The 23565-nt window shown below is 41.1% G+C and overlaps 1 protein-coding gene across 1 annotated transcript in view; it reads left to right on the top strand.

Annotated features, from left to right (window-relative positions):
* LOC124139862 (gamma-aminobutyric acid type B receptor subunit 2-like) overlaps positions 1–23565 on the top strand; it is a 161156-nt gene that overhangs the window by 110624 nt on the left and 26967 nt on the right. The window contains exons 3-9 of the mRNA XM_048388273.1: positions 8893–9063; positions 10697–10804; positions 11827–11892; positions 14446–14634; positions 16947–17189; positions 18047–18107; positions 22453–22542. Of these exons, the coding sequence (XP_048244230.1) occupies positions 8893–9063; positions 10697–10804; positions 11827–11892; positions 14446–14634; positions 16947–17189; positions 18047–18107; positions 22453–22542 (928 nt within the window). The remainder of the gene's footprint in view (positions 1–8892; positions 9064–10696; positions 10805–11826; positions 11893–14445; positions 14635–16946; positions 17190–18046; positions 18108–22452; positions 22543–23565) is intronic.

The following is a 23565-nucleotide window of genomic DNA, read 5'->3' as shown; positions in this document are numbered from 1 at the left end:
TCTTGACGCATCTGAAAGATACATTGATGGAACTGACTGAGGCCTGATGGAACTGTGAAACTCTTCATGCAGCTGAAAGATACATTGATGGACGGTCAGACGCTTGATGGAACTGTGAAACTCTTCATGCAGGTGAAAGATACATTGATGGAACTGACGGACGCCTGATGGAACTGTGAAACTCTTGTCGCAGCTGAAAGATACATTGATGGAACTGACAGACGCTTGATTGAACTGTGAAACTCTTCATGCAGCTGAAAGATACATTGATGGAACTGACTGAGGCCTGATGGAACTGTGAAACTCTTGACGCATCTGAAAGATACATTGATGGAACTGACAGACGCTTGATGGAACTGTGAAACTATTGACGCATCTGAAAGATACATTGATGGAACTGACAGACGCTTGATGGAACTATGAAACTCTTGACGCATCTGAAAGATACATTGATGGAACTGACGGACGCCTGATGTAACTGTGAAACTCTTGACGCATCTGAAAGATACATTGATGGACGGTCAGACGCTTGATGGAACTGTGAAACTCTTGACGCAGCTGAAAGATACATTGATGGAACTGACAGACACTTGATGGAACTGTGAAACTCTTGACGCATCTGATAGATACGTTGATGGAACTTACGGACGCCTGATGGAACTGTGAAACTCTTGATGCAGCTGAAAGATACATTGATTGAACCGACGGACGCCTGATGTAACTGTGAAACTCTTGACGCATCTGAAAGATACATTGATGGACGGTCAGACGCTTGATGGAACTGTGAAACTCTTGACGCAGCTGAAAGATACATTGATGGAACTGACAGACGCTTGATGGAACTGTGAAACTCTTGACGCATCTGATAGATACGTTGATGGAACTTACGGACGCCTGATGGAACTGTGAAACTCTTGATGCATCCTAAATAGTTTAATACTGATCCCCTTATGGAACAAGCATGTACCTATATCGACAAATGTCTAATTGAACGGACAAGTTCATGAATGGTGAAACGGTTAGAATGTTGGTCTGTCTGCGCCATTACCTTGATAGTTGGTTTCACAAACCTGTAAACGTCTAAGACCTGCATCACTTCGGGATTCCATCCTAAGTTTAACTAACGGAGTAATAAAACTGAAATACTGTTCGTTGACCGTAAGGGGCGTTAAACCACTCACTCACTCACTCACTCTTAGTACAGACTTTTCACTGTGTGTTGTTCCAACACAGAATGACGGTTACAAAAACACTACCTAATGCTACAAAGCCAAGTCAAGACATTCCGTTTTCAAAGTTTGTAAGGAAGTACATGTAATGGAATTTCAGACCCGTCATTTGGTTGTAACAAACAATGATTGCATAAATGCAAATCACAGCTAATTAGATTGAAAGCGTTAGGTAGACACGCTTCTCTGGTGTGTGTTGTCGATTTCCTTTCAACACTCAATCTTTAATTTCAATCCTGACAAGAAATCAGCATTGCTATTGGCTTTGCAACAATCACTCCGTCTTGAGACTGTTGTGGAGGAGAAAATAATGGGGCGTTGACAGTGGGTCGCGATTGGTCCTCGTGCGTCAAGTAGACAGTTTCCACTACCCTCAGGCACTACAGACCAGTTTCACTCAGAACCCGGGTATTCAATAGAGCATGCAAAATAAGAAATTCCGACGGTTACAGCAAACACGAAGTATCTTCGTTGAACAACTTCCAATGTGTGTATAATGGCGTTTTTTTACCGACGGCCAAAAGAAATTTTACCACTTTAAAAAATGAAATTGCAAAAACTTAAAAACACAAGTTCAAACTAAATCAATGCAAAACACATCTTCCAACCACAACGATGCTCGGTGCGGACAGTGATACACGTTCACGGCACGTTTTTTTATAAAAGAATGCGAAAAAGTGAAAAACACGTTCCGCTTTGGCAGTCGAAACGCGCAACAAGGGTATATGAACGACACGGACGATATGTTAGAGACTCACGCTGATAAAGAGAAACACAACAGAATTGCCAAGACTGACACCCGAACCACGCGAGCGGGCCCTGGGTATGATACAAATGGGAGCCACCCACGCCCACTTTTTGTTGCTCCCTCGTTGTTGTAGCTAATCTGATACAACGTTATAGACAGACCGTGTAGACAGCAGACAGGCAGACCCAGGGTAACTACGCCCAAAGAGACTACCGGTTCTTCCGTACTTTGCATCTCCGGAATCGATTCCTTACAGTGAGTGAGTGAGTGAACATGGTCTCGCCGCTTTTAGCAATACTCCAGCGGGGGACACCAGAAATGGGCTTCACACATTGTACCCATGTCGGGAATCGAACCCGGGTCTTTGGCGTGACGAGCGAACGCTTTAACCACTAGGCTACCCGACCGCCCCTCCTGACAGTGATATAATGTCAACATTCTTGACGAAATTTCAAGAAGTGACTTTTCTTTTGCGGTTAAGTATATAACAACCAGTCCCCATACCACATACTTGACATCCAAATGGGAATCGAGTTCACGTTGTCATCTAGCTTCTTGTGTTTCTCATGCAGTCCACGGGGTAGAATAGGCAACCCATGCTTGTCATAAGAGGCGACTAACGGGATAGGGTAGTCAGGCTCGCTAACTTGATGCATATAATCGTATCCCAATTGCGTGGATCGATGCTCATGATATTAATCACCGGATTGTCTGGTCCAGACTCGATTATTTACAGACCGCCATCATAGAGCTGGAATATTGCTGAGTGCGGCATTAAACAACAAACAAACCAACCAATCATGCAGTCTACAACTGATTAGCTTTAATCAGACTCGACCATTGACGGTCATTGTGAAGTTGTCGGAACGGGGCTGACTCTGACGTGAAACAACATTCACTCACTCATAATCCTGCATCCATAATCGACCTCTGTGCTACGGCAGTTGTATGCCTTTATGTTTGTGAGTTGGTCATACGGATGAGGGTGGACATACATGTAGATGATCAAGTAGTCTATGGCGCCGCAGTTCGCTGTGCAGAGTTGTGTCCCTTGGGCACGCCAGAAACCTGTGATTGTGGGTTCGGATCCCGGTTCACCCCGATTATGTTTCACGGTTTGTCAGCACGATACCTGTGCCAGTGGGTTTCACCAAAGTGGTAAACGTCTAAGACCTGCATCACTTAGGGCTTTTCCCCATTGACACGCCCATATAACTGAAATACTGATCAAAGCGGCGTTAAACCCAACTAACTCACACGGATAACGTCGCTTTGCCAAATCGGGCCGGGACAGTAATGTTTTGCGCTACCTGGGTGTTTTCTGAATCTTTGCCTAGAAACATATCTCTTAGATTACTTTCTATTATGCATAATTTAATATCCTGGGAACCATTGAAACGATATCAAGTTATCTGTATTTTCAGGCATCGTGATGTCAGTACTCGACTTAAGCCTATGCTAGTCATATAGAATAACGACACGACAAAGTTGCATTTGGGTCATGCCCATTGTTTGAGCTGGCTGTTCTTTGTAACTACGCCGTATGTGTATATGCTGATGTTAGACGAAACCATTTAGATCAGAGGGTGGTAAGCTTTGTTTAAGGATCTTAATTGTTATGTAAATTGCCACGTATTCGTAGCCCCTGTAAAAGAAATAATTTGTTGGCAGGTTTAATCTCAAAAATAAATTGTTCGGGGACATGCTTGATGTCCGGAAAATAACTGTTTTACAAAGTTGTTTTTTCGCATTGAGCGGCTCCTCCTTCCACAGAAATAATTGCGTGTGTTGAGGCAGTAACTGAAATACTATCTCTAACTCTATCTCTAACAGAAACTCCCAGGCTGTGGACTCCCCCGAACAGTTAATGGTGGGCCCGGGGACTAACCGGTAAACGGCATTGAGAATATCACAAACGCACAACTACTACCAAAAAGTTGTCAAACTCGATCTGTTTAGCGTAATGTGGATAGGATACCGTAATCCTCCTATGAAATCACAATTGACCTCAACAGATATGAACAGCCTTCATTTCCCCCCTGAATTTGGTTTAACAAACACCCCTCATTTTACCCCTCAGGTTGGTTTAACAACACACAGAATGTGATTACAGAAATAATTATCGATCTGACTTGATGGAACATTCTTTTCTGATACAACCATTCCAAATATAATAAAAAAAATGATTTGCTGCTAACATTTGAACTTTCTATGGGCTCCGCGATCGTGTTGAGGAACCAGAAGGGTTGTGCGATACTAATCCACGCAAGAGGACGTCCAAGGCCGTTGTGTAATCAACTTCATATTTTGCTAGATGAAATTCATTACATTTGTAGCATGTGAAAGAGACGACGGTCAGTCGGTAACACAACACAGCCTCGGAGGGGCCGGATAGTGTCCAGGTAATGTCATCTCTGCCTGCGGAGCAATGTTAAACATCCTCCGGCTGTGTCAGGATGACGATATGGCATGGTGCAGTAATTGTTAAACGACAAGGGTGTCAACATGTTGCTATATACCATGATGTTCTCACCCTCCTGTCACTGGAAGTAGGTTTCATGTTAAGAAGAGACGTGATTCTTACTGGTTGAAAAGTGGGCCACTTTTTAACATTTTGTGACATTTCACCAGAAATTGGATTATGGCTTCTTGATTCTGTGTTGAGGATTATCATTACTGGAGTCTTGCTTCTTGTAGAACGCGTCATGAAATGAAGTTTGTGTAAGTCAAACTCATGTTTTGCTGTCGAAGACAGAGAACAAGGTTTAGCGGTTTGGAAGAGTGTTTGTTTGTTGTTAAATGTTGCACTAAGCAATATTCGGGCTGTATAATGGCGGCCTGTTTATAATCGAGTATGTACCAGACATCCAGCGATTGATATTATGAGCTACGTTGTCGGGGGATGCTGACACGAAATCATCTGGCGCGCCGACCCTGATCACCAGATCCGTCCAGTGGCACCATACGACAAGCAAGTTCCTGGGGTTGGTTGGTTTGTTGTTTTACGCCGCACTCAGCAATATTCCAGCTATCTGACGGCGGTCTGTAAATAAACGAGTCTGGACCAGACAATCCAGTGATTGATATCATGAGCATCGGTCCACGCAATTGGGATCGATGACATGTTTCAACCAAGTCAGCGAGCCTGACCACCAGATCTCGTTAGTCGCCTTTCACGACAAGCATAGTCGACAAGTTCCTGGGGACCTACACAGAAAGCATACACCCGTGTTTCATGATGGCTAATTATAAAATGAAAAAAAAAGAATTCGATGGTGATGTATTTGATACGGATGTCATAGTTTGGGTTTGGACCTTAAGTGTTGCAGTGTTTCGGCAACTGTTTTCAGCCAAGTAACGTTTACATAACGTCAGAAATGTGTTTTTTTATTAAATCCAATTTTCAAGTGTATACTTTCTTTTGTCCGTCAGTTTCATTTTCCTGTGGCAAAATGCACTGAATATGAAATACCATATCAATGACTTAAAAGTATTCCTCCACTTCACCAGACTCGCTATTGTGTCGATATGGGCATATAAAGATTACCACATAGGAGAGACAATGACCCAAGACATTTGTTTGATGGCAGTCTGGCTGCCTGTACATGCATGGTTATTCCATCCCCGTATCTCGGATGCAATGCAAGCGACACATGCTTTCAAACCCAATCAAAGGTTGTGTGATCCTGTGTGATTTGTTGATGTTTAATCTTGCCATGTATCATCTCCGTCTTCTGAAATTAGTTTCTCTGGGATGTGTCACAATTCCAATTAAAGATGAGACGCCGTGCTCACAATCACGGCCAATAACGACGGTATGGTTCTTACCTTCAGAGCCAGAGATGAATCTGCCTCTTTCATTGACCATTGCAGTTCCATGTTTGAAAGTTATAATTGAAATCCCCCCTAGCTGTGGTACATGTTTTCATCAATTCTGAACTGCATGTGAAGATATCCGGTTGAAGTGTCATACCCTTACTGTAACATCAACACGGACACTCGCCCCTGACTGTACCATCGACATGAACACTCGCCCCTTACTGTAACATCGACACGGACTCTCGCCCCTTACTGTAACATCGACACGGACACTCGCCCCTTACTGTAACATCGACACGAACACTCGCCCCTTACTGTAACATCGACACGGACACTCGCCCCTTACTGTAACATCGACACGAACACTCGCCCCTTACTGTAACATCGACACGGACACTCGCCCCTTACTGTAACATCGACACGAACACTCGCCCCTTTCTGTAACAGCGACACGGAGACCCGCCCCTTACTGTAACATCGACACGGACACTCGCCCCTTACTGTAACATCGACACGAACACTCGCCCCTTTCTGTAACATCGACACGGACTCTCGCCCCTGACTGTAACATCGACACGGAGACCCGCCCCTTACTGTAACATCGACACGGACACTCGCCCCTTTCTGTAACATCGACACGGACTCTCGCCCCTTACTGTAACATCGACACGAACACTCGCCCCTTACTGTAACATCGACACGGACTCTCGCCCCTTTCTGTAACATCGGAACGGAGACCCGCCCCTTACTGTAACATCGACACGAACACTCGCCCCTTACTGTAACATCGACACGGACACTCGCCCCTAACTGTAACATCGACACGGACTCTCGCCCCTTACTGTAACACCGACACGGACACTCGCCCCTAACTGTAACATCGACACTGACACTCGCCCCTAACTGTAACATCGACACGAACACTCGCCCCCTACTTTAACATCGACACGAACACTCGCCCCTTTTTAACTTAAAGTTGATTTACATGTAGGAATTACATTAGTTCTGAATACTAAAAATAACTGAAAACGATTTGTTCAGGATGAAAGATGATAAGGTTCTTTTTGACAACTAGATTTGGCACATGGACAAATTTAGGAACCCTTTGTCCCAAGCGTTTAAAGAATGTAACAGCACGATTGTTTTCTTTAATAAACATGTGAATGTTACACTTACGGCCACATTAACTAGAGATTTATAGCTAAGATACACGGAAAAGATCGATTTTCGAAAGTTTTTAGAAATGAGCTAGTCCGTCATGAACGTTTTTGTCGTGCATTTGTCTGCAATGGTGATGGACATATATAATGCATTTGAACAATAAAATACGTTTTACAGTAAAATATAAACATCTTCTTAAGAAATCTTAAAACGGCGTTTTCGCACATTGATCACTAATGTACCACTTGTTGTCTCAGGCCTGAAATTTGCAAGTTGACGGTCACATAAACCCGATTAACTTCGAGGCAGATTATTTTAGTTTCGCCATTTGAACAATTCTATTGTGCGCGAAATGGTCCTGATCAAACGTTGTCTTCTTCCATCCACTGTATACCAATATGGAATTCCACTGACAGGAATATCAGCTCAGACAAATGTGCGGTCTCATGCAAGCTGTTGACACCCTCAAAGCGATTCTTTTCAAAACTTGATTATGTCGGACAGAAAATTTGCAAATATGATACTCTTGATTAAAAAATTGAGGATTGAGGAATTTTGATTTTAATCCGACATCGAGCTTTTGAACCGCTCCCTAAGACTACAGAAGATGGCACGCATGCGCAGTTCGTGTAACCATTCAGTCATTGTGGGACAGCCGATGCCACCCTTCTCTCATTCCTCCTCACATATATATGGTAAATTATCAAATCATATTTGAAAATTATAATTAGGAAAATCTGTACGACACCAAACGTCGATCAATACATTGCAAGACACAAAGGAAATGTCTCATCGAAATAATCTAAAGCCTCGCAGAACTACCAGACCCTGGACCTGATCCTTACCATTGGACCTGTTCATAGCCGTCCCTTTTATTTCCTTGTTCCTTGCAGATGCCATATTTGGTCTTCATTCGTGGTTTTACTGGTTCAGGTGGTATGAGAGAGTATTTAGTATTTTTACCGGGACTTCTTTAAAACAATTTCCGTCCTGCATAACCCACAGTGCTGACATCGGAACTCGGGCGTCTCGCATCTCTCTGGAAACCAATGGAAATGACGAACAAGCTTGATCAGTGGAAGACCTGTTCCCAGGTCAATTCATCACATGAGTTTTAAAAAAATCAAATGGTCCGAACCTGTGTTGAGATCAATCAGTTGAATTAATCTGTCAAGAGAATTCTCCGTGTTTTTTGATAGATTTTCTTAAATGCGAATCGAATGATGTTATTTATCTGTTTGAACCCGGATGCTAACGTTAAAAGCTCTGGATACGTTTCTCTTAGGCACATTCCATGTAAGTGTGCATTGGTGCAGAAAAGCCGATCGAAGGCTTTTTAAATTCGAATAACGTGACTTACACAATGGAGCTTTTCGAATCAGCCGGGCGATATATGAATGATTCACTAAAACACACACTTCGCATAGTCAGTAGAATTATGCTGATATGGCGTTTGAGATTACATAGTCACGTTCAGAGATGAAATGTGTCTACGAGCCAATGCTCGTTATTGAACGCTTACAGTTTTCTACTATATTGAACACTTTTTTACATAATCGCCAAGAGTTACACGAACGAGGTTTATAATACAATTTACCAGACATAAATCCATTTCGAACCCAAATATGTTAACACATTCTTTGGCAATGGGTGTTTTGCAGGAATTGTTTACACCTTTGGGATGGTCTTATGTTATCTGAAACTTTCTAATGTAAAACTAATTATTACAATGTGCAGGTATATAGGTATCCTGACGATAGTCGTTTTTGGTATTTGTCTTTTTCTAGCGTAATTAAGATTTTACACAATGGGAGACAGCAAACGAGAGAAGTATTAATGAAATTAATATCACGTTTTTCATAACGTAATATTCTTGACGTTGAACGAAAACTGTGAACATTGTACTGACACTATATAAAACTTCATTTCTTGTAGATATCCCATGCTGCCACGTCACCTGCTTTGAGTGAAAGAGAGAAATATAATACGTTCTTCCGTCTCGCGCCAGGGGATTCTTCTCTCAATCCTGCTCGGCGCATGCTCATTCAATACTTCCGGTGGAATACAGTTGCTACACTTTACGAGGATAAAGAAAAGTTTTCACTTGTAAGTAGAAAGTAGAGTCTGCTTGTGTTTATGATGCCAATGTCACAGGTTATCATAGAGATGGTTCGGAAAAAAACTCCAACACACAAAAAAGTCGGAGTGAAAATATTTTGAATATGATGGAAAATATAAATCTTATCTAGTGATATGGTATTATGAGCAAGGATCCACGTCGGGCTACGTTGACACGTCACCAACCAAGTCACCGGGCCTGACCAGCGATCCAGTTGCTCGCCTTTTACGTCCAGCATAGGTCACTAGGGATCAATTCTGACTCAGAATCCCCATAGCTTCCCATTTAAGTCGCCTCTTACTACTAGATATGGGGTGCTGGGGGCGCATCTAGATGTCCTAATAAGTGATATAAGACATCGTCTCCCTGAATTTGGGGCAACGAGTATTTGCCAGTGATGCACATATATAACTCCAATTTGAGGTTCGGTAATTTGAATGGCTTGATTTGATTACCAAACCCGCTAGAACTGTTGGTCAGAGCCTTTTCACCATATACCATATCTGTTCCCAGTTAACATCTAACGCAACATACTTCATTCTGCGGGGCAGAATATTCTGATTTCGATTCTCCTTACACAAGTGCAATGTAAAAAAATCCATAATCTTATAAAGGTTTTATAATGTTCGACGTGAAAAACACATAAACTATTGCACACGGGGGATGTAAGCTTAATAATCACCTGCAATATGTCACTAAGAATACATTGAAATATGACATTAAAGCAGCACGAACGCCATGATTGGTGATGAGTGGCCATTCATTCGTGTGGATCTGATATACATCAACAAGCACATATCCCTTTGGATGGCTATACGTGTTGAGCTGATCTCGTTAGGTAGCCTTACGGATATTTCTCATCTATCAAGGGCCTGACCGACGTGAACTTAGTAAAGAGAATCGTGAAAGATTCTGTTGCTTCCAATTAGCCGGACAACATGGTCATCCCATGGTGGTGACCGCTCGGACACTAATGCCTGTTAGACCGCAGGGTGATTAACCGATGATGCATGACTGCAGGGAGTGATTTGCATGAAAGGTGATTCCCTGACAGTCCCGTAGACTTGGGGCATAGGGAACTCAACAGGTTCAGGGTAGATACTAATTAGTGTTCAGCTGATTGCTTCCTGAACATATATCTACGTCAAAAGAACAAAAGAATCACTGTACACTGCGATCCGTCTTAAAAGGCTCTTACTTTGACTACTGTGAAGCTCAAAATGCATGAAACAATGGATGTTAGTATCTACATCATGAAATGCCAGGAATCTTGCGTTCGACATCTAATCATCACTTTATTTCATATTCATGGCTCACAGTTTTAAGGGACGTTTATCAGGGATATACTGTGAAGATGCTTCTGGAATATTTAGAAAGGTTAAGACATATTCAAATATTAGACAACATTAGGGACTGACAAGAGAATACATGTAACACTGCTTGGGGTGTTAGTGGTATGAAGCAGTGTTAGGGAGAATGGGTGATACCCTGGCTTTAACGACCCAGTACAGTTTTAGCACTGGAATTGTCAACATGATAGCATGGATTGTGGTTTGTCGACTTCTGCATGGAAGGAGCTAAATCAATTACAATTCAGTTCTTCATCACCATGTTTTCCAGGCAATGGACGATATGGGTGACGTGTTCGACAACCACAACATCTCTACCGTCGCGGCACTGTCCTTTACGTCGAAGAACGAAGTGCCTCAAAAAATGAAGAAGTTAAAAGTAGGTTTGATTACGTTGCGTGTTCGCTGTCAGTAGAAGTCAGGGAGGGGATTGAGGTGAGGCAGCATACGTATAGGTCAATGACACACAGAATGTCAGAATGTCTTACAAAATGATAATGTCATGCATATTGTCAGTGTCTTACAAGGAGGCCAGTGATATACATGATCTTAGTTTCATGCAAAATATTAATGCCATACATATTGTCAGTGTTAGACAAAGAGGTCAGTGACATACATGATGTCAGTTTCATACAAAATATTAATGCACTACATATTGTCAGTGTCTGACAAGGAGGTCAGTGACATACATATTCCAATGACATACAGACATTTTATATGCAAAGATGTCATACATAATGTCAAACACATACAACTGGTCAATGTCATTCATAGGTGAAAACGTTAATTGTGTAGAAAGACTATATTTCTCAAAAAGGGGTGTGCCTAAGTATTAAATTCAGAACCGCCACGTCTCTTACAAATGAAAATATGTAAATGCAATATAAATGTTGACAAGCAAATCGCTACATATATGCACAGTTTCTACAGAGCAAAATCTATGAATTTAATGTAATTATCAACATCATGAAATGCCAAGAGTCTTACATCTTGCAGAATAATAAAGTTTCAATATCCAATCATCACCTTATTTCACTTTCATGGATAACACACGTGTTATAATGTCATATATATATATATGTATATACTTGATGAAACACGATGTAATAATTAAAATGTATGTATGTCTTAGACTTAATATATCATCCGCTCTGTCAGTGATGTTTCATCAACAGGATACCATCTTTAATGTCTACAGTCTACTTAGTACGTTGTTGTGAGCCTTGGCATGATCTCTTGGTTTTATAGTACCTGAGCATGGTGATTACACCGAGTTTGCGCGAGAACATTGCTGCAATTTGGCAGTATCAGTTACATGTATAGTAAAACCTAACCACTTCGTGTATGTGAATGCATACAAATAACTGTGCAGAATATAATAGATGTGTCTAACCTTTGCAGACTCTGGACGTTCGGATCTTGATCGGAGGATTTTCGCAGGCTTCTGCGAGGCAAGTGTTCTGTGAGGTTTGTCTTGGTTTACAAAGATATCAGTACTTTCTAAAATATATCAGTGACCACTTCCTCTGTCTTACCTATTGACAGTTTACAATAACTGAGTTCGGTTTAACAAGGCTGTTAAAACGTCAGTTCTACCTCGACGTGTCTTTAATGTAAGGAAGGTCGTACACGTTCAGCAAATTTTGAAACTCACGGGTACTTGTAGTGTGACGTACCAATGATCACCTTTGGGGAACGTCTGAGAAACGAACCCCCCTGACCAACGGATCCTGGGACGCAACTGGTACTAAAGGACTGTCCAGCTTATTGTAGTGGCTCAGGAGACAATGTCAACTGTGTACCCTGGCGTTAACAACATGATTGAATTGCGTTTGTTTTGGGCACATTATTTAGGTGGCCGATGTTCTCGTAACAGATTCTTGAAAAAAGGTATGATTAAATGATCTTAAGAACATCCTGTCCGCATTTACTAGGGTTCGCGTTATCATTTTACAGATCGACATACTTATTTAATGATAACTAGTGTAACTGAAGTTATTAATAAAACCACTTAATATCGCCACTTTTAGCAATACACCAGCAGCATCACGGCGTTGATCAACACAGTTTTACACAATGAACCTTACAGTGTCTCACAAGTACAGTCTCCAGCTTAAACCGAGGCAACAAGGGTCGATTCAAATATTATAGTCGAAGACCGAGATCAAACATTTCGAATCCATTATCTCGGATTCATCTTGAAATTGACTAACGGACCAAAATGCGTGCTGTTTACTTATCTTAACCTCAACATGTCGAACCTATGGGTATTTCGAAGTTTCCTTTGATTTCTTTAACTTCGACATACAAGCAGTCCGCTGTATCTCCCAAACGGGATTAAGTAGTCTACTACGAGTGTTTAAACGGCTAAAAAACCTGTTATTTCATTGTATTGTTATGATACAAGTATACACCATCAAGGTGCTCAAATGCTCAAACACCCGTGAAGATCCGGGGAAGAATAAATCTTCAGCAACCCATGGCCATGCATGTCCTAAAAGGCGACTATGCTTGTCGTAAGAGGCGCCTAACGGGATCGGGTGGTCTGGCTTGGTGACTTGGTTGATGCATGTCATGGTATCCCCAGTGCGTAGATCGATGCTCGTAATGACAATGACTGGATTGTCTGGTCAAGACTTGATTATTTACAGACCACCGTCATATAGCTGGAATATTGCCGAATGCGGCGTTAAACAACAAACAAACAAACAAACTAGATGCTAAAATTTAAGAAAATTTAAGCCACGTAAAGTCACATCTCCCGCCCCTACGGGTACATTACGTTTTAATAATAGCCGTACATGGCTGCTGATTGATATACATCAGTAAGTGCATGAATGTTGCTTTATGCCGCAGTCAGCAATAGTCCAGCTGTGCCAGCTCACTTGTAAATAATCGAGTTGATGAGTGTATGGGGAAGAATCCACACTGTCTGGGTACAATGACCCACGATCAGCCAGGCAAAACCATTGTGACCATCCGGTCCTCATTTTAGTCGGCCATTACGTCGACTCTGCCCAATAATTATACCAACTGGATACACATCAGCGAGATAATAGCAGCTTCCAACTACAACACTGTCAATAGAATCAACGTTTACCAGTCCAGTATATGATAAACCGAGAGGAAAAACTATAACTTATATATTTTATTTTCAATTGAAACTATGTAAAGTAAGCCAGTTCATTTAATAGAATGGACTGTACTGGCACTAAAAAAAATACATGGTTTACACATGTTCTTTTTTTTTAAACATTTAAAAATAAAAAAATAAAGTTCGCACAATACGACACTGCTGATGGGAATGACTACTTATCTTAAACAATCAATAAATTAACTTTTTTTCGGCACAATTTACAACACTGGTTTGGGATCATGTGGTTACAAATTCATTGCTTTCCCCAGTCTTCATTGAACCAATTTTTTTTTACACAAAATTACCCAGGCATATATTACATTTTACAAACTATTGCAGGAATGAGTGATTGTTAAATCGACACAATCAAATTCAACAACAGTTCTTTCCATTTTTTAATTACTTAAAAAACAAACTCGGTATACTTTCCCCCCCCCCCCCCCCCCCCCCCCAGTTTGTAAACCGGCTAAGAGAGCATTTACAGGTTCGATGTCTTTTTAGATCTGTAACATAGCCCACGCCCACACTTACCCTGAATCTTAATGGTAAAAATGAACGCATTGCATAACAAGGTGTGGATTAACAGCGTCACCAAAACACGATATTTCTTGTATTTTATCTCATTTTACCAACGATAAAGATGATGTTAAGTTCCAGAAAACTAGAACAATTGGGGCTGTTTCGTATTGACTTGCACTTCGGGCAAGTTTTTATCCGATATTGAACTTTTGAGAATCTCACAACGATTATTTTGTTTTGAATGTTGACAAAGTCAAGAACGTGTTTTGCAACGGCCAAATTTTAATTACAGTTGATCAACACTGACAAATGTTGTTACAATGTGGAAATAAGCAGAAATAAACGTATGCGTATGCTTGATACAGGCCTACAAGTTGGGTATGTACGGTCACCGCTACGTATGGCTCCTTGTCGGGAGCTTCCTCGACACATGGTGGAACAGCACCGACGTCATCGGCTGCACACGACAACAACTACGGGAAGCGGCGGAGGGGTATATCATCGTGTCCAGTCTCAACAATCTCATGGGCGATACTATGTCTGTGGCTAATCTGGTAGGTAGCCTGTAATAATGAAATTATTAATAATAGCAATCGCTTATATTCACCTATTATAATGGGAGGGCGTGGTTTAACGTGGCGTTCTTCATGACAGAATTGTATTGAGCACTTTTCACACATTTATTTGTCTGATGACCCTCATCTGAAGCATGTCAAGACTCATGATGAAAACAAGGCATTTCACAGTGTCCTTTAAACGAGCCAAGGATGTAGGACATAATCTCAATGTCGGTGTTGATTTTGTTGATGGTTCAGTACCGCTGGACTGTACAGAAATATGTGTCAGCCAAGCGAAGTGCCAGGTCAAATCGGCTAAAGGAGGGGCTATCTGAACGACCACTGCATCGAGTTTATGTGCAGTGTGGAGGAGAAGGAGGCAACCCAGCAGAGTCCTTCCCTTGGATGAAGTCTGCTGGCCTGAAAAAATGTTTGCTGCTCAAGACCAGTCACTTCCCGCTCGAAACCGCCAGTGTGTGATTTTGCATCAAAATGTCAATCTGAAATGTAGAATATGCAATGAATTTAATGAGACTGTCCAACACATTGTTAGTGTAGCCCAGCTTTAGCATAAACACAGTATCTTAAGCGACATGAAGGAGTGGCTCGATCTTTTTATTTCTGCCTTCGCCATGCTTGTGGTTTTGACAAAGAAGTTCATCCATGGAACGAACCAGCCTATGTAGAGGGCGTCATGGAAATGATAAATACAAAATTCTTTGAAATAGGCCCGTAAACGGCCTGAGACCTATCCAGGCCAACAAACCCGATCTTGTCCTTTTTCAAAAATCCAATGAAATCATTTATATCATTAAGATTTTTGTACCTTTTATCACTTATGTGATGCGGATCTCGCTTTCGAAATGTTCAGCTTGCATCCACAGAACCAAGTTCTCCGACCCATTGTTCTTGGTGCCTTAGGTTACCTCTCAATCTGTTGACTGACATTTGGAGAGCTCCCGTTTTTGCTGCCAGGAATACAGCCCTTCTTACAATCTGGGTAATTAAGAAGGCTGCAGTTTTGGGGAAGTTTTCACATTCTCCGAAACGTTCTGGGTGGGTCGACAAGACAGCGCTTCCTGAGAGAAGCCCCATGTCTGCGCTGCGTGTAGAAGGGACACTGGCCCTTAGCTGATGACGAGCCTAACCAGCTAGGATCACCCAAACACTCTTTGCTGCATTCATTTATTTTAATCTATACATAATAATATTAATAATAATCATAAGGACGATGATGGTAAAGATGATGATCATGATGATGATGCGTTGAGAACTGGGTTAAGGGCAAACCGAATCCAATAAAGACAATAGCAGGATAGTTTGAGCAATTGATTAGTCTTAATGACGCATTGAATATAACAACCTTTAGCATGGATTCCTGATATCCGATAAGACCTCCCCAGCATCTGGAGCACCGAGTGGTTCCTTTATTTGTTGAAGAGCATCACCAGTGCTGCTCCATTTCGCATTGAGTTTTTTTGCACTAAGGGCGGCATCGCACTTCAGTGGGTTTCCGGGACAACATTGCTACATGTACATGTGAGTATGTAATATATATGTACATGTAGCAATGTTTGCCCGGAAACCAGGAGATCCACTTCCAAGTTATCATGGTCGCAGCACGCAATATCCCTCCTGGGGTTGTATTTTGAAATATGAAAGACAGCAATATCTCCCGTTTCCATGGTATTTCTGAGACAACAGAAAGTAGAGTTTATGATGTGAAGTAACGAAATGGGTGTGCTGGACTATGTAAAATAGTATTCGTTTCTTACGTTTAGCATAGTAGAGCACATGGACGTGTGTTTGATTTAAACCCTTCCCCAGTTTCCCTTACGAAGGACAAGAAATACTTCAGTAGTGAAGGTCTTCTCTTAGAGGATAAAAAAAGTGCAAGTTGAGATTTGGAACTCGGTGAATAATGTCTCCAGGGCGCCGATAGTTTGTTGTTTACAGTTACACTTCCGTGTTGAGATAAAACGTAAAAATGAATGGCGACGACTGTATTTGTGATTAGATTTTGTGTAAGTGAGGCAGTGGGCGAATGATATTCCAGTATGCGGACATGTGGCAGAATGAGACAATGATACAATGATTGCCTTTGGAAGGGTGGTCTGTCTTCTAAAACGAGGGAGCAAGCGAGCGAAGGGATCCACAGATGCGTACAACCACATCACCGTTGTAAAACTGACTACGTCCTCCTGCTCTTACATAAGCCAATATGTCCACATAACATCGACCCAATACACTCACCTAAACCTCCATACACTTTATTATGATGACGTTTCATTCTTTCATTGTGCTTACAGACAACGGGGGAGTTTCAGCGCGAGTACTGGGAGAACAACGGGTCTGTGCCAATGAGCATGTACGCCAGCACGACGTACGACACCATGTGGACAATAGCCTTAACACTGAGGGCGACTCTGGAACGCGCGGACACAGGCAACAACAGCCTCCCCGACCTCAGACGGCTCAACTACTCCGATATGCGCCCTGTCAAGGACGCCTTCATGAAAACCATTGAAGACCTGGGCTTTGTTGGAGTCTCGGTGGGTGTGGGTGTTGATGTAGGTGTGGGTAAACGAAAGTTTTCACCCATGTTTGATGGTAGCTGTGAATGACACAAAAAGGAAATGGTTATTCCATGGTGATCTTGGATCTTCAGTAGGCAGTTGGCAGTGTTTCGGCCACTGCTCTTAGCCTAGTAACGTTTTGATTACATTTGTAATGTGTTGGTCAAACCCATGCTTATATTTTCTTTTGTCCGGCAGTTCAGAGGTGGCTATTTGTACATGTAGATGTGGGCGTGGTTGTGGGTGAGGGTGTGGTTGTGGAGGCGGGTGTGGTTGGGGTTGAGGGTGTGGTTGTGAAGATGGGCTTGGTTGTGGGTGTCGATATTAACACAGATATGGATTAGGCTCAGATGAGAGTGTTGGTCTAAATACTGACAGATGTGTTTAAGAGCAGTATCTGTCAGGTCAAAGGCCAGAAGCATTATGTTAGTGCACAGCTGGTTGTTTCTTTTTGTGCTCATCAATTTAACCTAACGTAACGCAATCTCCTGCATTGCTGAACATTTGATCATTGTGGGCACTCAACCCTACCTCGAAGAATAACCATATGATCAAAAGCATCATTTGTTTTGCAAACAGATAAAAAATAATCATTGTATGGAAAGCCCCCACACAAAAACCGACTATCAGTCAAGGATACCTTAATTCAACAATAAGTAAAATCCAGACAGGCGTGCATTATTTTGCGGGCAAATAAAAAAGATCTAAGAAATGAAAGCCTTTGTTGGTATGTTCTTCAGTCTTACAATCATCACATATCTGCACCGGTGAATAAGATCTTATATTCTATCCCCATTTTATATTTCATTTAACAATGTTTTTTCATCTAACAGGGCCCCGTCTCCTTCAAAGGCTCCGACAGAGAAAGTATAGCAGTCATCTATCAAAATCAAGGTAACTGTCAATCCCTATCAATGTTGTTTTGATGCTAGATTCCTATGCCATTACGGGAGAAATGTGTTATGCAATATCGACTTGTCTTTTACGATGAAATCATCCGAATGAAATACCGATGCATGAAAGCTGAGGGAGGGTGCTGATTATCACAGTACTCAAATTCTTAAAAACCTTTATTGTGCACACTGGAGAACCTTCCACTACTTATGTCAAGCTCCTTGCAGCCCTAATCTTCATTTGGTGTATGTACATGTACTTCAATGTGTGCTATGAATAGCCATAAGGAAGATTCTGTACCCATAGTAAAGAATCGAAGTAAAAAAGGTTACAGAAAATTAACATTGCAGCACTGATGTCAACTCATTTAAGTGATTGGAATTGGAACATGTTTTCGTTACATAAAGAATTTGTCGTTCTTTTAACGAAAAATATGTACTTTTACCAGCGGGTTTTTGTTTTATATTTCATATTTTCTGTTTACTTTTCTTGTAGCTTACGTTATTTCTCGTCTCTTTTTCTGTTTGTTTGTTGTTTAACGCCCCATTGGGCATTATTTCAGCTATATGACGGCGGTCTGTAAATAATCGACTCTGGACCACCAAAACGTCTCATTACTGTAATAATACACGTAAAGGCAAGATACGAACAAGTCTGAATATTATTGCTTCATCACATACGAATATAGTTTACTCGATGGGTGGACAATTCCATTTTTAAAGTTTTGGTTCTTGTAAGATGTAAGTACCTTGGATATACAATAATTGGTACATGTACATATATCTGATTTAACATTATAATTCTCTCTGTGGAGAGATAGTGGTCCCCAGCATCCATGTGTCGTGACAGCCGACTGTAATTTGGATCATGTGGTCATGATGTTATTCATCGGCTGATTGAGCCTCCTCATACCTATACGGACAGTTGTCCTCGATGTCATCCAGTCCCGGTTGTGTAGTGGAATAATGGCACAGTAATACTAGAATACAATTCAGCCTCTATGTTATTAAAATGGCGCAACCTCCTGCATTGCTAGGCATTTGATCACTGAGGGCACTCAATCCCAGCTCCAAGAATAAACATATGATCAACAGAATCATGTGTTTTGCAAATTGATAAAAAATGATTATCTTGGGGAAAGCCCCCATACAAAAACTGAATATCTATAAAAGACACCTCTCGTTAACAAAAAGTAAAATCCAGACTGGCGCTCATTCTTATGCGGTCAAAAACACAAGAGATAAACAATTTAGTCTTTTTGAATTTTAAAATCCAAATATCCGGCATTTGAAAAGAAACCTGTAAAAGTCATTTTTTGCACATTAAGATAGATATATTATTTCCAGGTAAAGTAGTTATTCTTTAAATGTTTTTTTCGCAATTCGAAAAAGTAATAAGAATCGTAGAACATGTTAAGGAGAAACCATTAGGTGTCTCATGCGTTTTTCGTAACATATTTATCTGTCAACGAATATCAAAGACTGACACAACATGAAGTAAGTAAGTGACATATGTGCACCGGAGTGCTGTGGCTATGTGTACATAACAGGCAGGAATATTGGTTTGATGGTTTTCAAGTAACAATGCATAATGAGCGAAAAAAATCGATTTTACAAAATAAATGGACAACTATTTTGCTACACAAAATAATTTGTTTATGAAAAGTGTTCAGTACCATTTCATATCTTGTGTAAGTGTTAAATGGAATCAAGGTGAATCACGAACTTTTCGAGTTTACGGGAGTAATTCCTTTCAACAATGAACTTGTAGCAAGGATCTGTCAGTCACATTTCACTTGACGTCCCGAACCTGCTTGACGTGACACCCTGTTTTATGTGTTGCACGTGCGACACGGGCGGTTGTTAATTTAGGCATGTCGTAACCACATGACAGTCATTGGACCGCGGCTATCGAAGGAGGACGAGGTTGCTTTTAATGGCGTTCAGACTTGAGTTTTGAGTTCAACATCACGTCCAAGATTATTGCACTCACACGTGTGTGGGGCTGTTGCATTAGTCCGGACTAATGCCGATTTATAGTGCTAGCACACTGAGATACTTTGCCGCAGTATACTGACTCCGAGCAGACCAGTCCTTGTTTTAGCCCCTAAATGCCGAGCGCCTGGTAAGGTAACAAAAGAACCAGTTTTTTAACGTCTTTTGGCATGACGCGGTCCGGATCAAACCACCAACCTTCTGCTCTCCGGACAGATGCTCAATCAACTAGAGACAGAGATTGGTTGGTCCAGATTATTTACCGACTGCCGTCATATAGCTGGAATATTGCTGAGTGCGGCGTTAAACAAAAAAAAATACCAGAGAAACACAGAGGCGGTGCTTGACACCAAAGAAAAAATGCCACGTACATAAATACCATGTGAAATAGAAGACGGGAAATGATCGAGATTTTGTTCGTCTTCATGACATGCTGGAGCTTAAAGTGCAGTGTGTGGAACAATGGAAACTCATATTTTACATAAGTTTATCAGTCGAAGTGGCATAAAGAGTCCAATTGATAACGAATAGAGGAGCTCAAAATGTGCTTTACATGTTGCTATTAGATTGAAAATTCACCATCATTGGACCCCAAACTATTACCTCAAGAATCCCAGATTGGTTCAATCTTCACAGTGAAGGCGAAAGCTATCTTAACAGCTTTGACCTACATTAAACAATGAAATAAATGTAAAAAATATCATTTTTTTAGATTCCTTGTCATATCATCCTATAATCCAACACATTTCTGAACTATATAATGATCTTTCTACTGGCCAATGTGACATCGTCTATTGTTGGTTACGGGTCATGTAGGCATAATAGCAAAATCAAAAGAAAGCCGATGCTGCAGCTAAGGCAGCTCTTGACAAACCCTTGTATCCACTCCTTGTCCCGTACAGTGATTTCAAACAGCCATCAAAAGTTATACTCGGGATATCATGCAAAAGAGGTGGGACACCCAGGTAGGAATCAATAAACTTCATGAATTAAAGCAACAATCGGTCATACCTACTTGGGCTGTCAGTCAAGGCATGGTGAGATCGTTTAGCCATGATGTCGTATTGGCCAGGGTCGGTTTTCCCATAAACTGAAAACAGATGAGGGCGAACCTCCTAGGTGTATCCCTCGTGATGAAAGGTTCACCGTCAAGCATGTTTTGCTTGACTGTGTGGACTTGCAATTATAGGGGATTCACATGATCAAACATCTCATGATATAAGATATCTTTTCCCGTGTAGGCGGGCAACTCATTCTAAGCTACTAAAAAGAAATTCGTCTGTATCATAAATTTTAAATATGTATGTGAATAACTAATTGCTTGTTTTCAAATTTGGTGTGATGCTATTACCAACTGTCATTATTGCAAGCTCTGTCCAGGAGGTTAAAGTACCGTAAAATAATTGTCCCTCAGAGTGACATGTAATTCCCACCATAATCAATGTAACTATCATCAACCAGTGTTTTAAGCAAACTCATTGCTGTGCATCTTTGAATATTGTCTGGACGTAAATCCTGCTGGGGTATCATTCAGGAAGCTGCGGCACCGTAACTCCACATGACCCCCAGCGAGGTGACCTAGCTTTGGTTACTGGTGGCCTGTAGTCCGTGTTTTAAACAGTCATTAATAATATTGTTATGACCCAATATATTTGACAAATTTGTTTTAAAAACTTTGTATTCATGACTCGTTTGTATATATATTAACTTGTTCTCGTCGCGATATGTCTAAAATAATTCCGATGCGACGTTAAAATTTAATTTACACTCATAATGAATGAGATCTTTCAGATCAATTAAGCTATTTCAGGAAAATATGCTTGTGATGGAGCTCCAAGATCCCCATAACATTTTTTTGGTCTCTCCAGTTGTAGTCATTTCAGACTTGCATATCGCCTCGTGGTGTGGGTGAACTGAACGTATACGTGCACATAATTATTCACTCTCAATATACCAATGGGCAACGTTTCATAGAGGAAAAGTCTGATATATCAATAACTCGGATATGTCGTTAATAACGATATTCGATACGAAAAATGGGGAATTTCTTTAGAAAAAAAGAATAAAACAAAAATCAATCGGAGCAACAATTACAAAAAAGTTGGATCAAAGTGTAGAAAATATAGAGGTATTTATTCTACTCAAATGATGTTAATGACCACTCGCTTCTTTCATATTACTATTATTGTAATCTGTCGTGCAGTGACAGACTAAATATAGTAACACAGAAGAAGCGGGTTCCTTAACTTCTTTCGAGGAGTGTACTTGGTTAAGGTAGGGCAGGAAAGATTACATACATAACTGTTGCATAACAAGAGGGTGGTGATCAGCTTTCAAGGCATGTGTTTCAGATGGTAACTTCACACGTGTGGCAGTTCTGGAACCCAACAGCGACGAGCTGGACTTCAACTGCAACCAGTGTCGGGACATCAACTGGCAGGGTCAGTACTGTGAGAAACTGTTTAATAAACTGTATCAATCAATACAGGATATATAAAAAGGCAGGTGGAACGGGATTTACGAGACCATTTGCAATTAATATCTCATCAATATCGCAACTGGGTCTCAAGTAATCGGCGTGATAGTTTGTACATTTTGGGGGAATCGAACCCGGGCTTTTGACGTGACGAAGTAGTACATTAACCTCATGGCTACCGAATGGTAAATGCTGTGTATTCAGTGTATGTATATCTGCCGCAAGTGAGTGAGTGTGTGAGTGATATTTATGCCTCTGCAAGCAGTATTTACTAACATGAGTAGAATAACAGCATGACGTTCACATAGGTCTTTGGGGTGCAAGAAGAACGCTTTAAGTGCTAGGTTACACCACTTCTGATATACAACTGGACAAATTGGGGAGTCAGCATATGGGGAAGATGTTTGCAGCCCATTCTTGCTCCCACCCACCCACCCCCACGCGCCGTGACACTGGAATATTCCTGAAAGTGGCAAAACACTCCACTAACATCTAATCGGAGAGCCGAGGGGTCATACTCAGAGTAAAACCATTTATTGTATGCCATTGTGAGAAATATCTGAACAATGTCCTTCTAAATTGTCAAACTTATTCTCCAGAACCTATAATTGACATCCACACATACATAAATATATCAAGAAAATATTCTTACCTAGTAAGGTTCTAAAGAACGCTTTGAATTCGATTGCATGTTCTATAAGATATTGAATCGTGTGGGTTCTTTCTTCCGATGACATTCATTTTCATAACAATACTGTGACGTCATTACTGTGACGCATCGACCTCCAATGAAACTTATTGCATAAAATTGCGTTATCCAATCTGTCTTTTTGCAATTGACAGATCGGTTGCATTGCGTGCGAAAGGTCATTAAGTTGCCACTCTTCAGGGAAGGACTCTAATTAAATCTATTGCCTCTCAAGAACACATCTTGGCGTTCAGGCCAGGAACTGATCAAATGAGTGTGTGAAGCATGGCCGATTTGCTT

This window comes from Haliotis rufescens, unplaced genomic scaffold (genome assembly GCF_023055435.1).
Source record: "Haliotis rufescens isolate VD_foot unplaced genomic scaffold, xgHalRufe1.0.p SCAF_7, whole genome shotgun sequence".
NCBI classification, from domain to species: domain Eukaryota; kingdom Metazoa; phylum Mollusca; class Gastropoda; order Lepetellida; family Haliotidae; genus Haliotis; species Haliotis rufescens.
The sequence above is the reverse complement of the archived record's forward strand: the minus strand, read 5'-3'. Positions and strand labels throughout refer to the sequence as shown.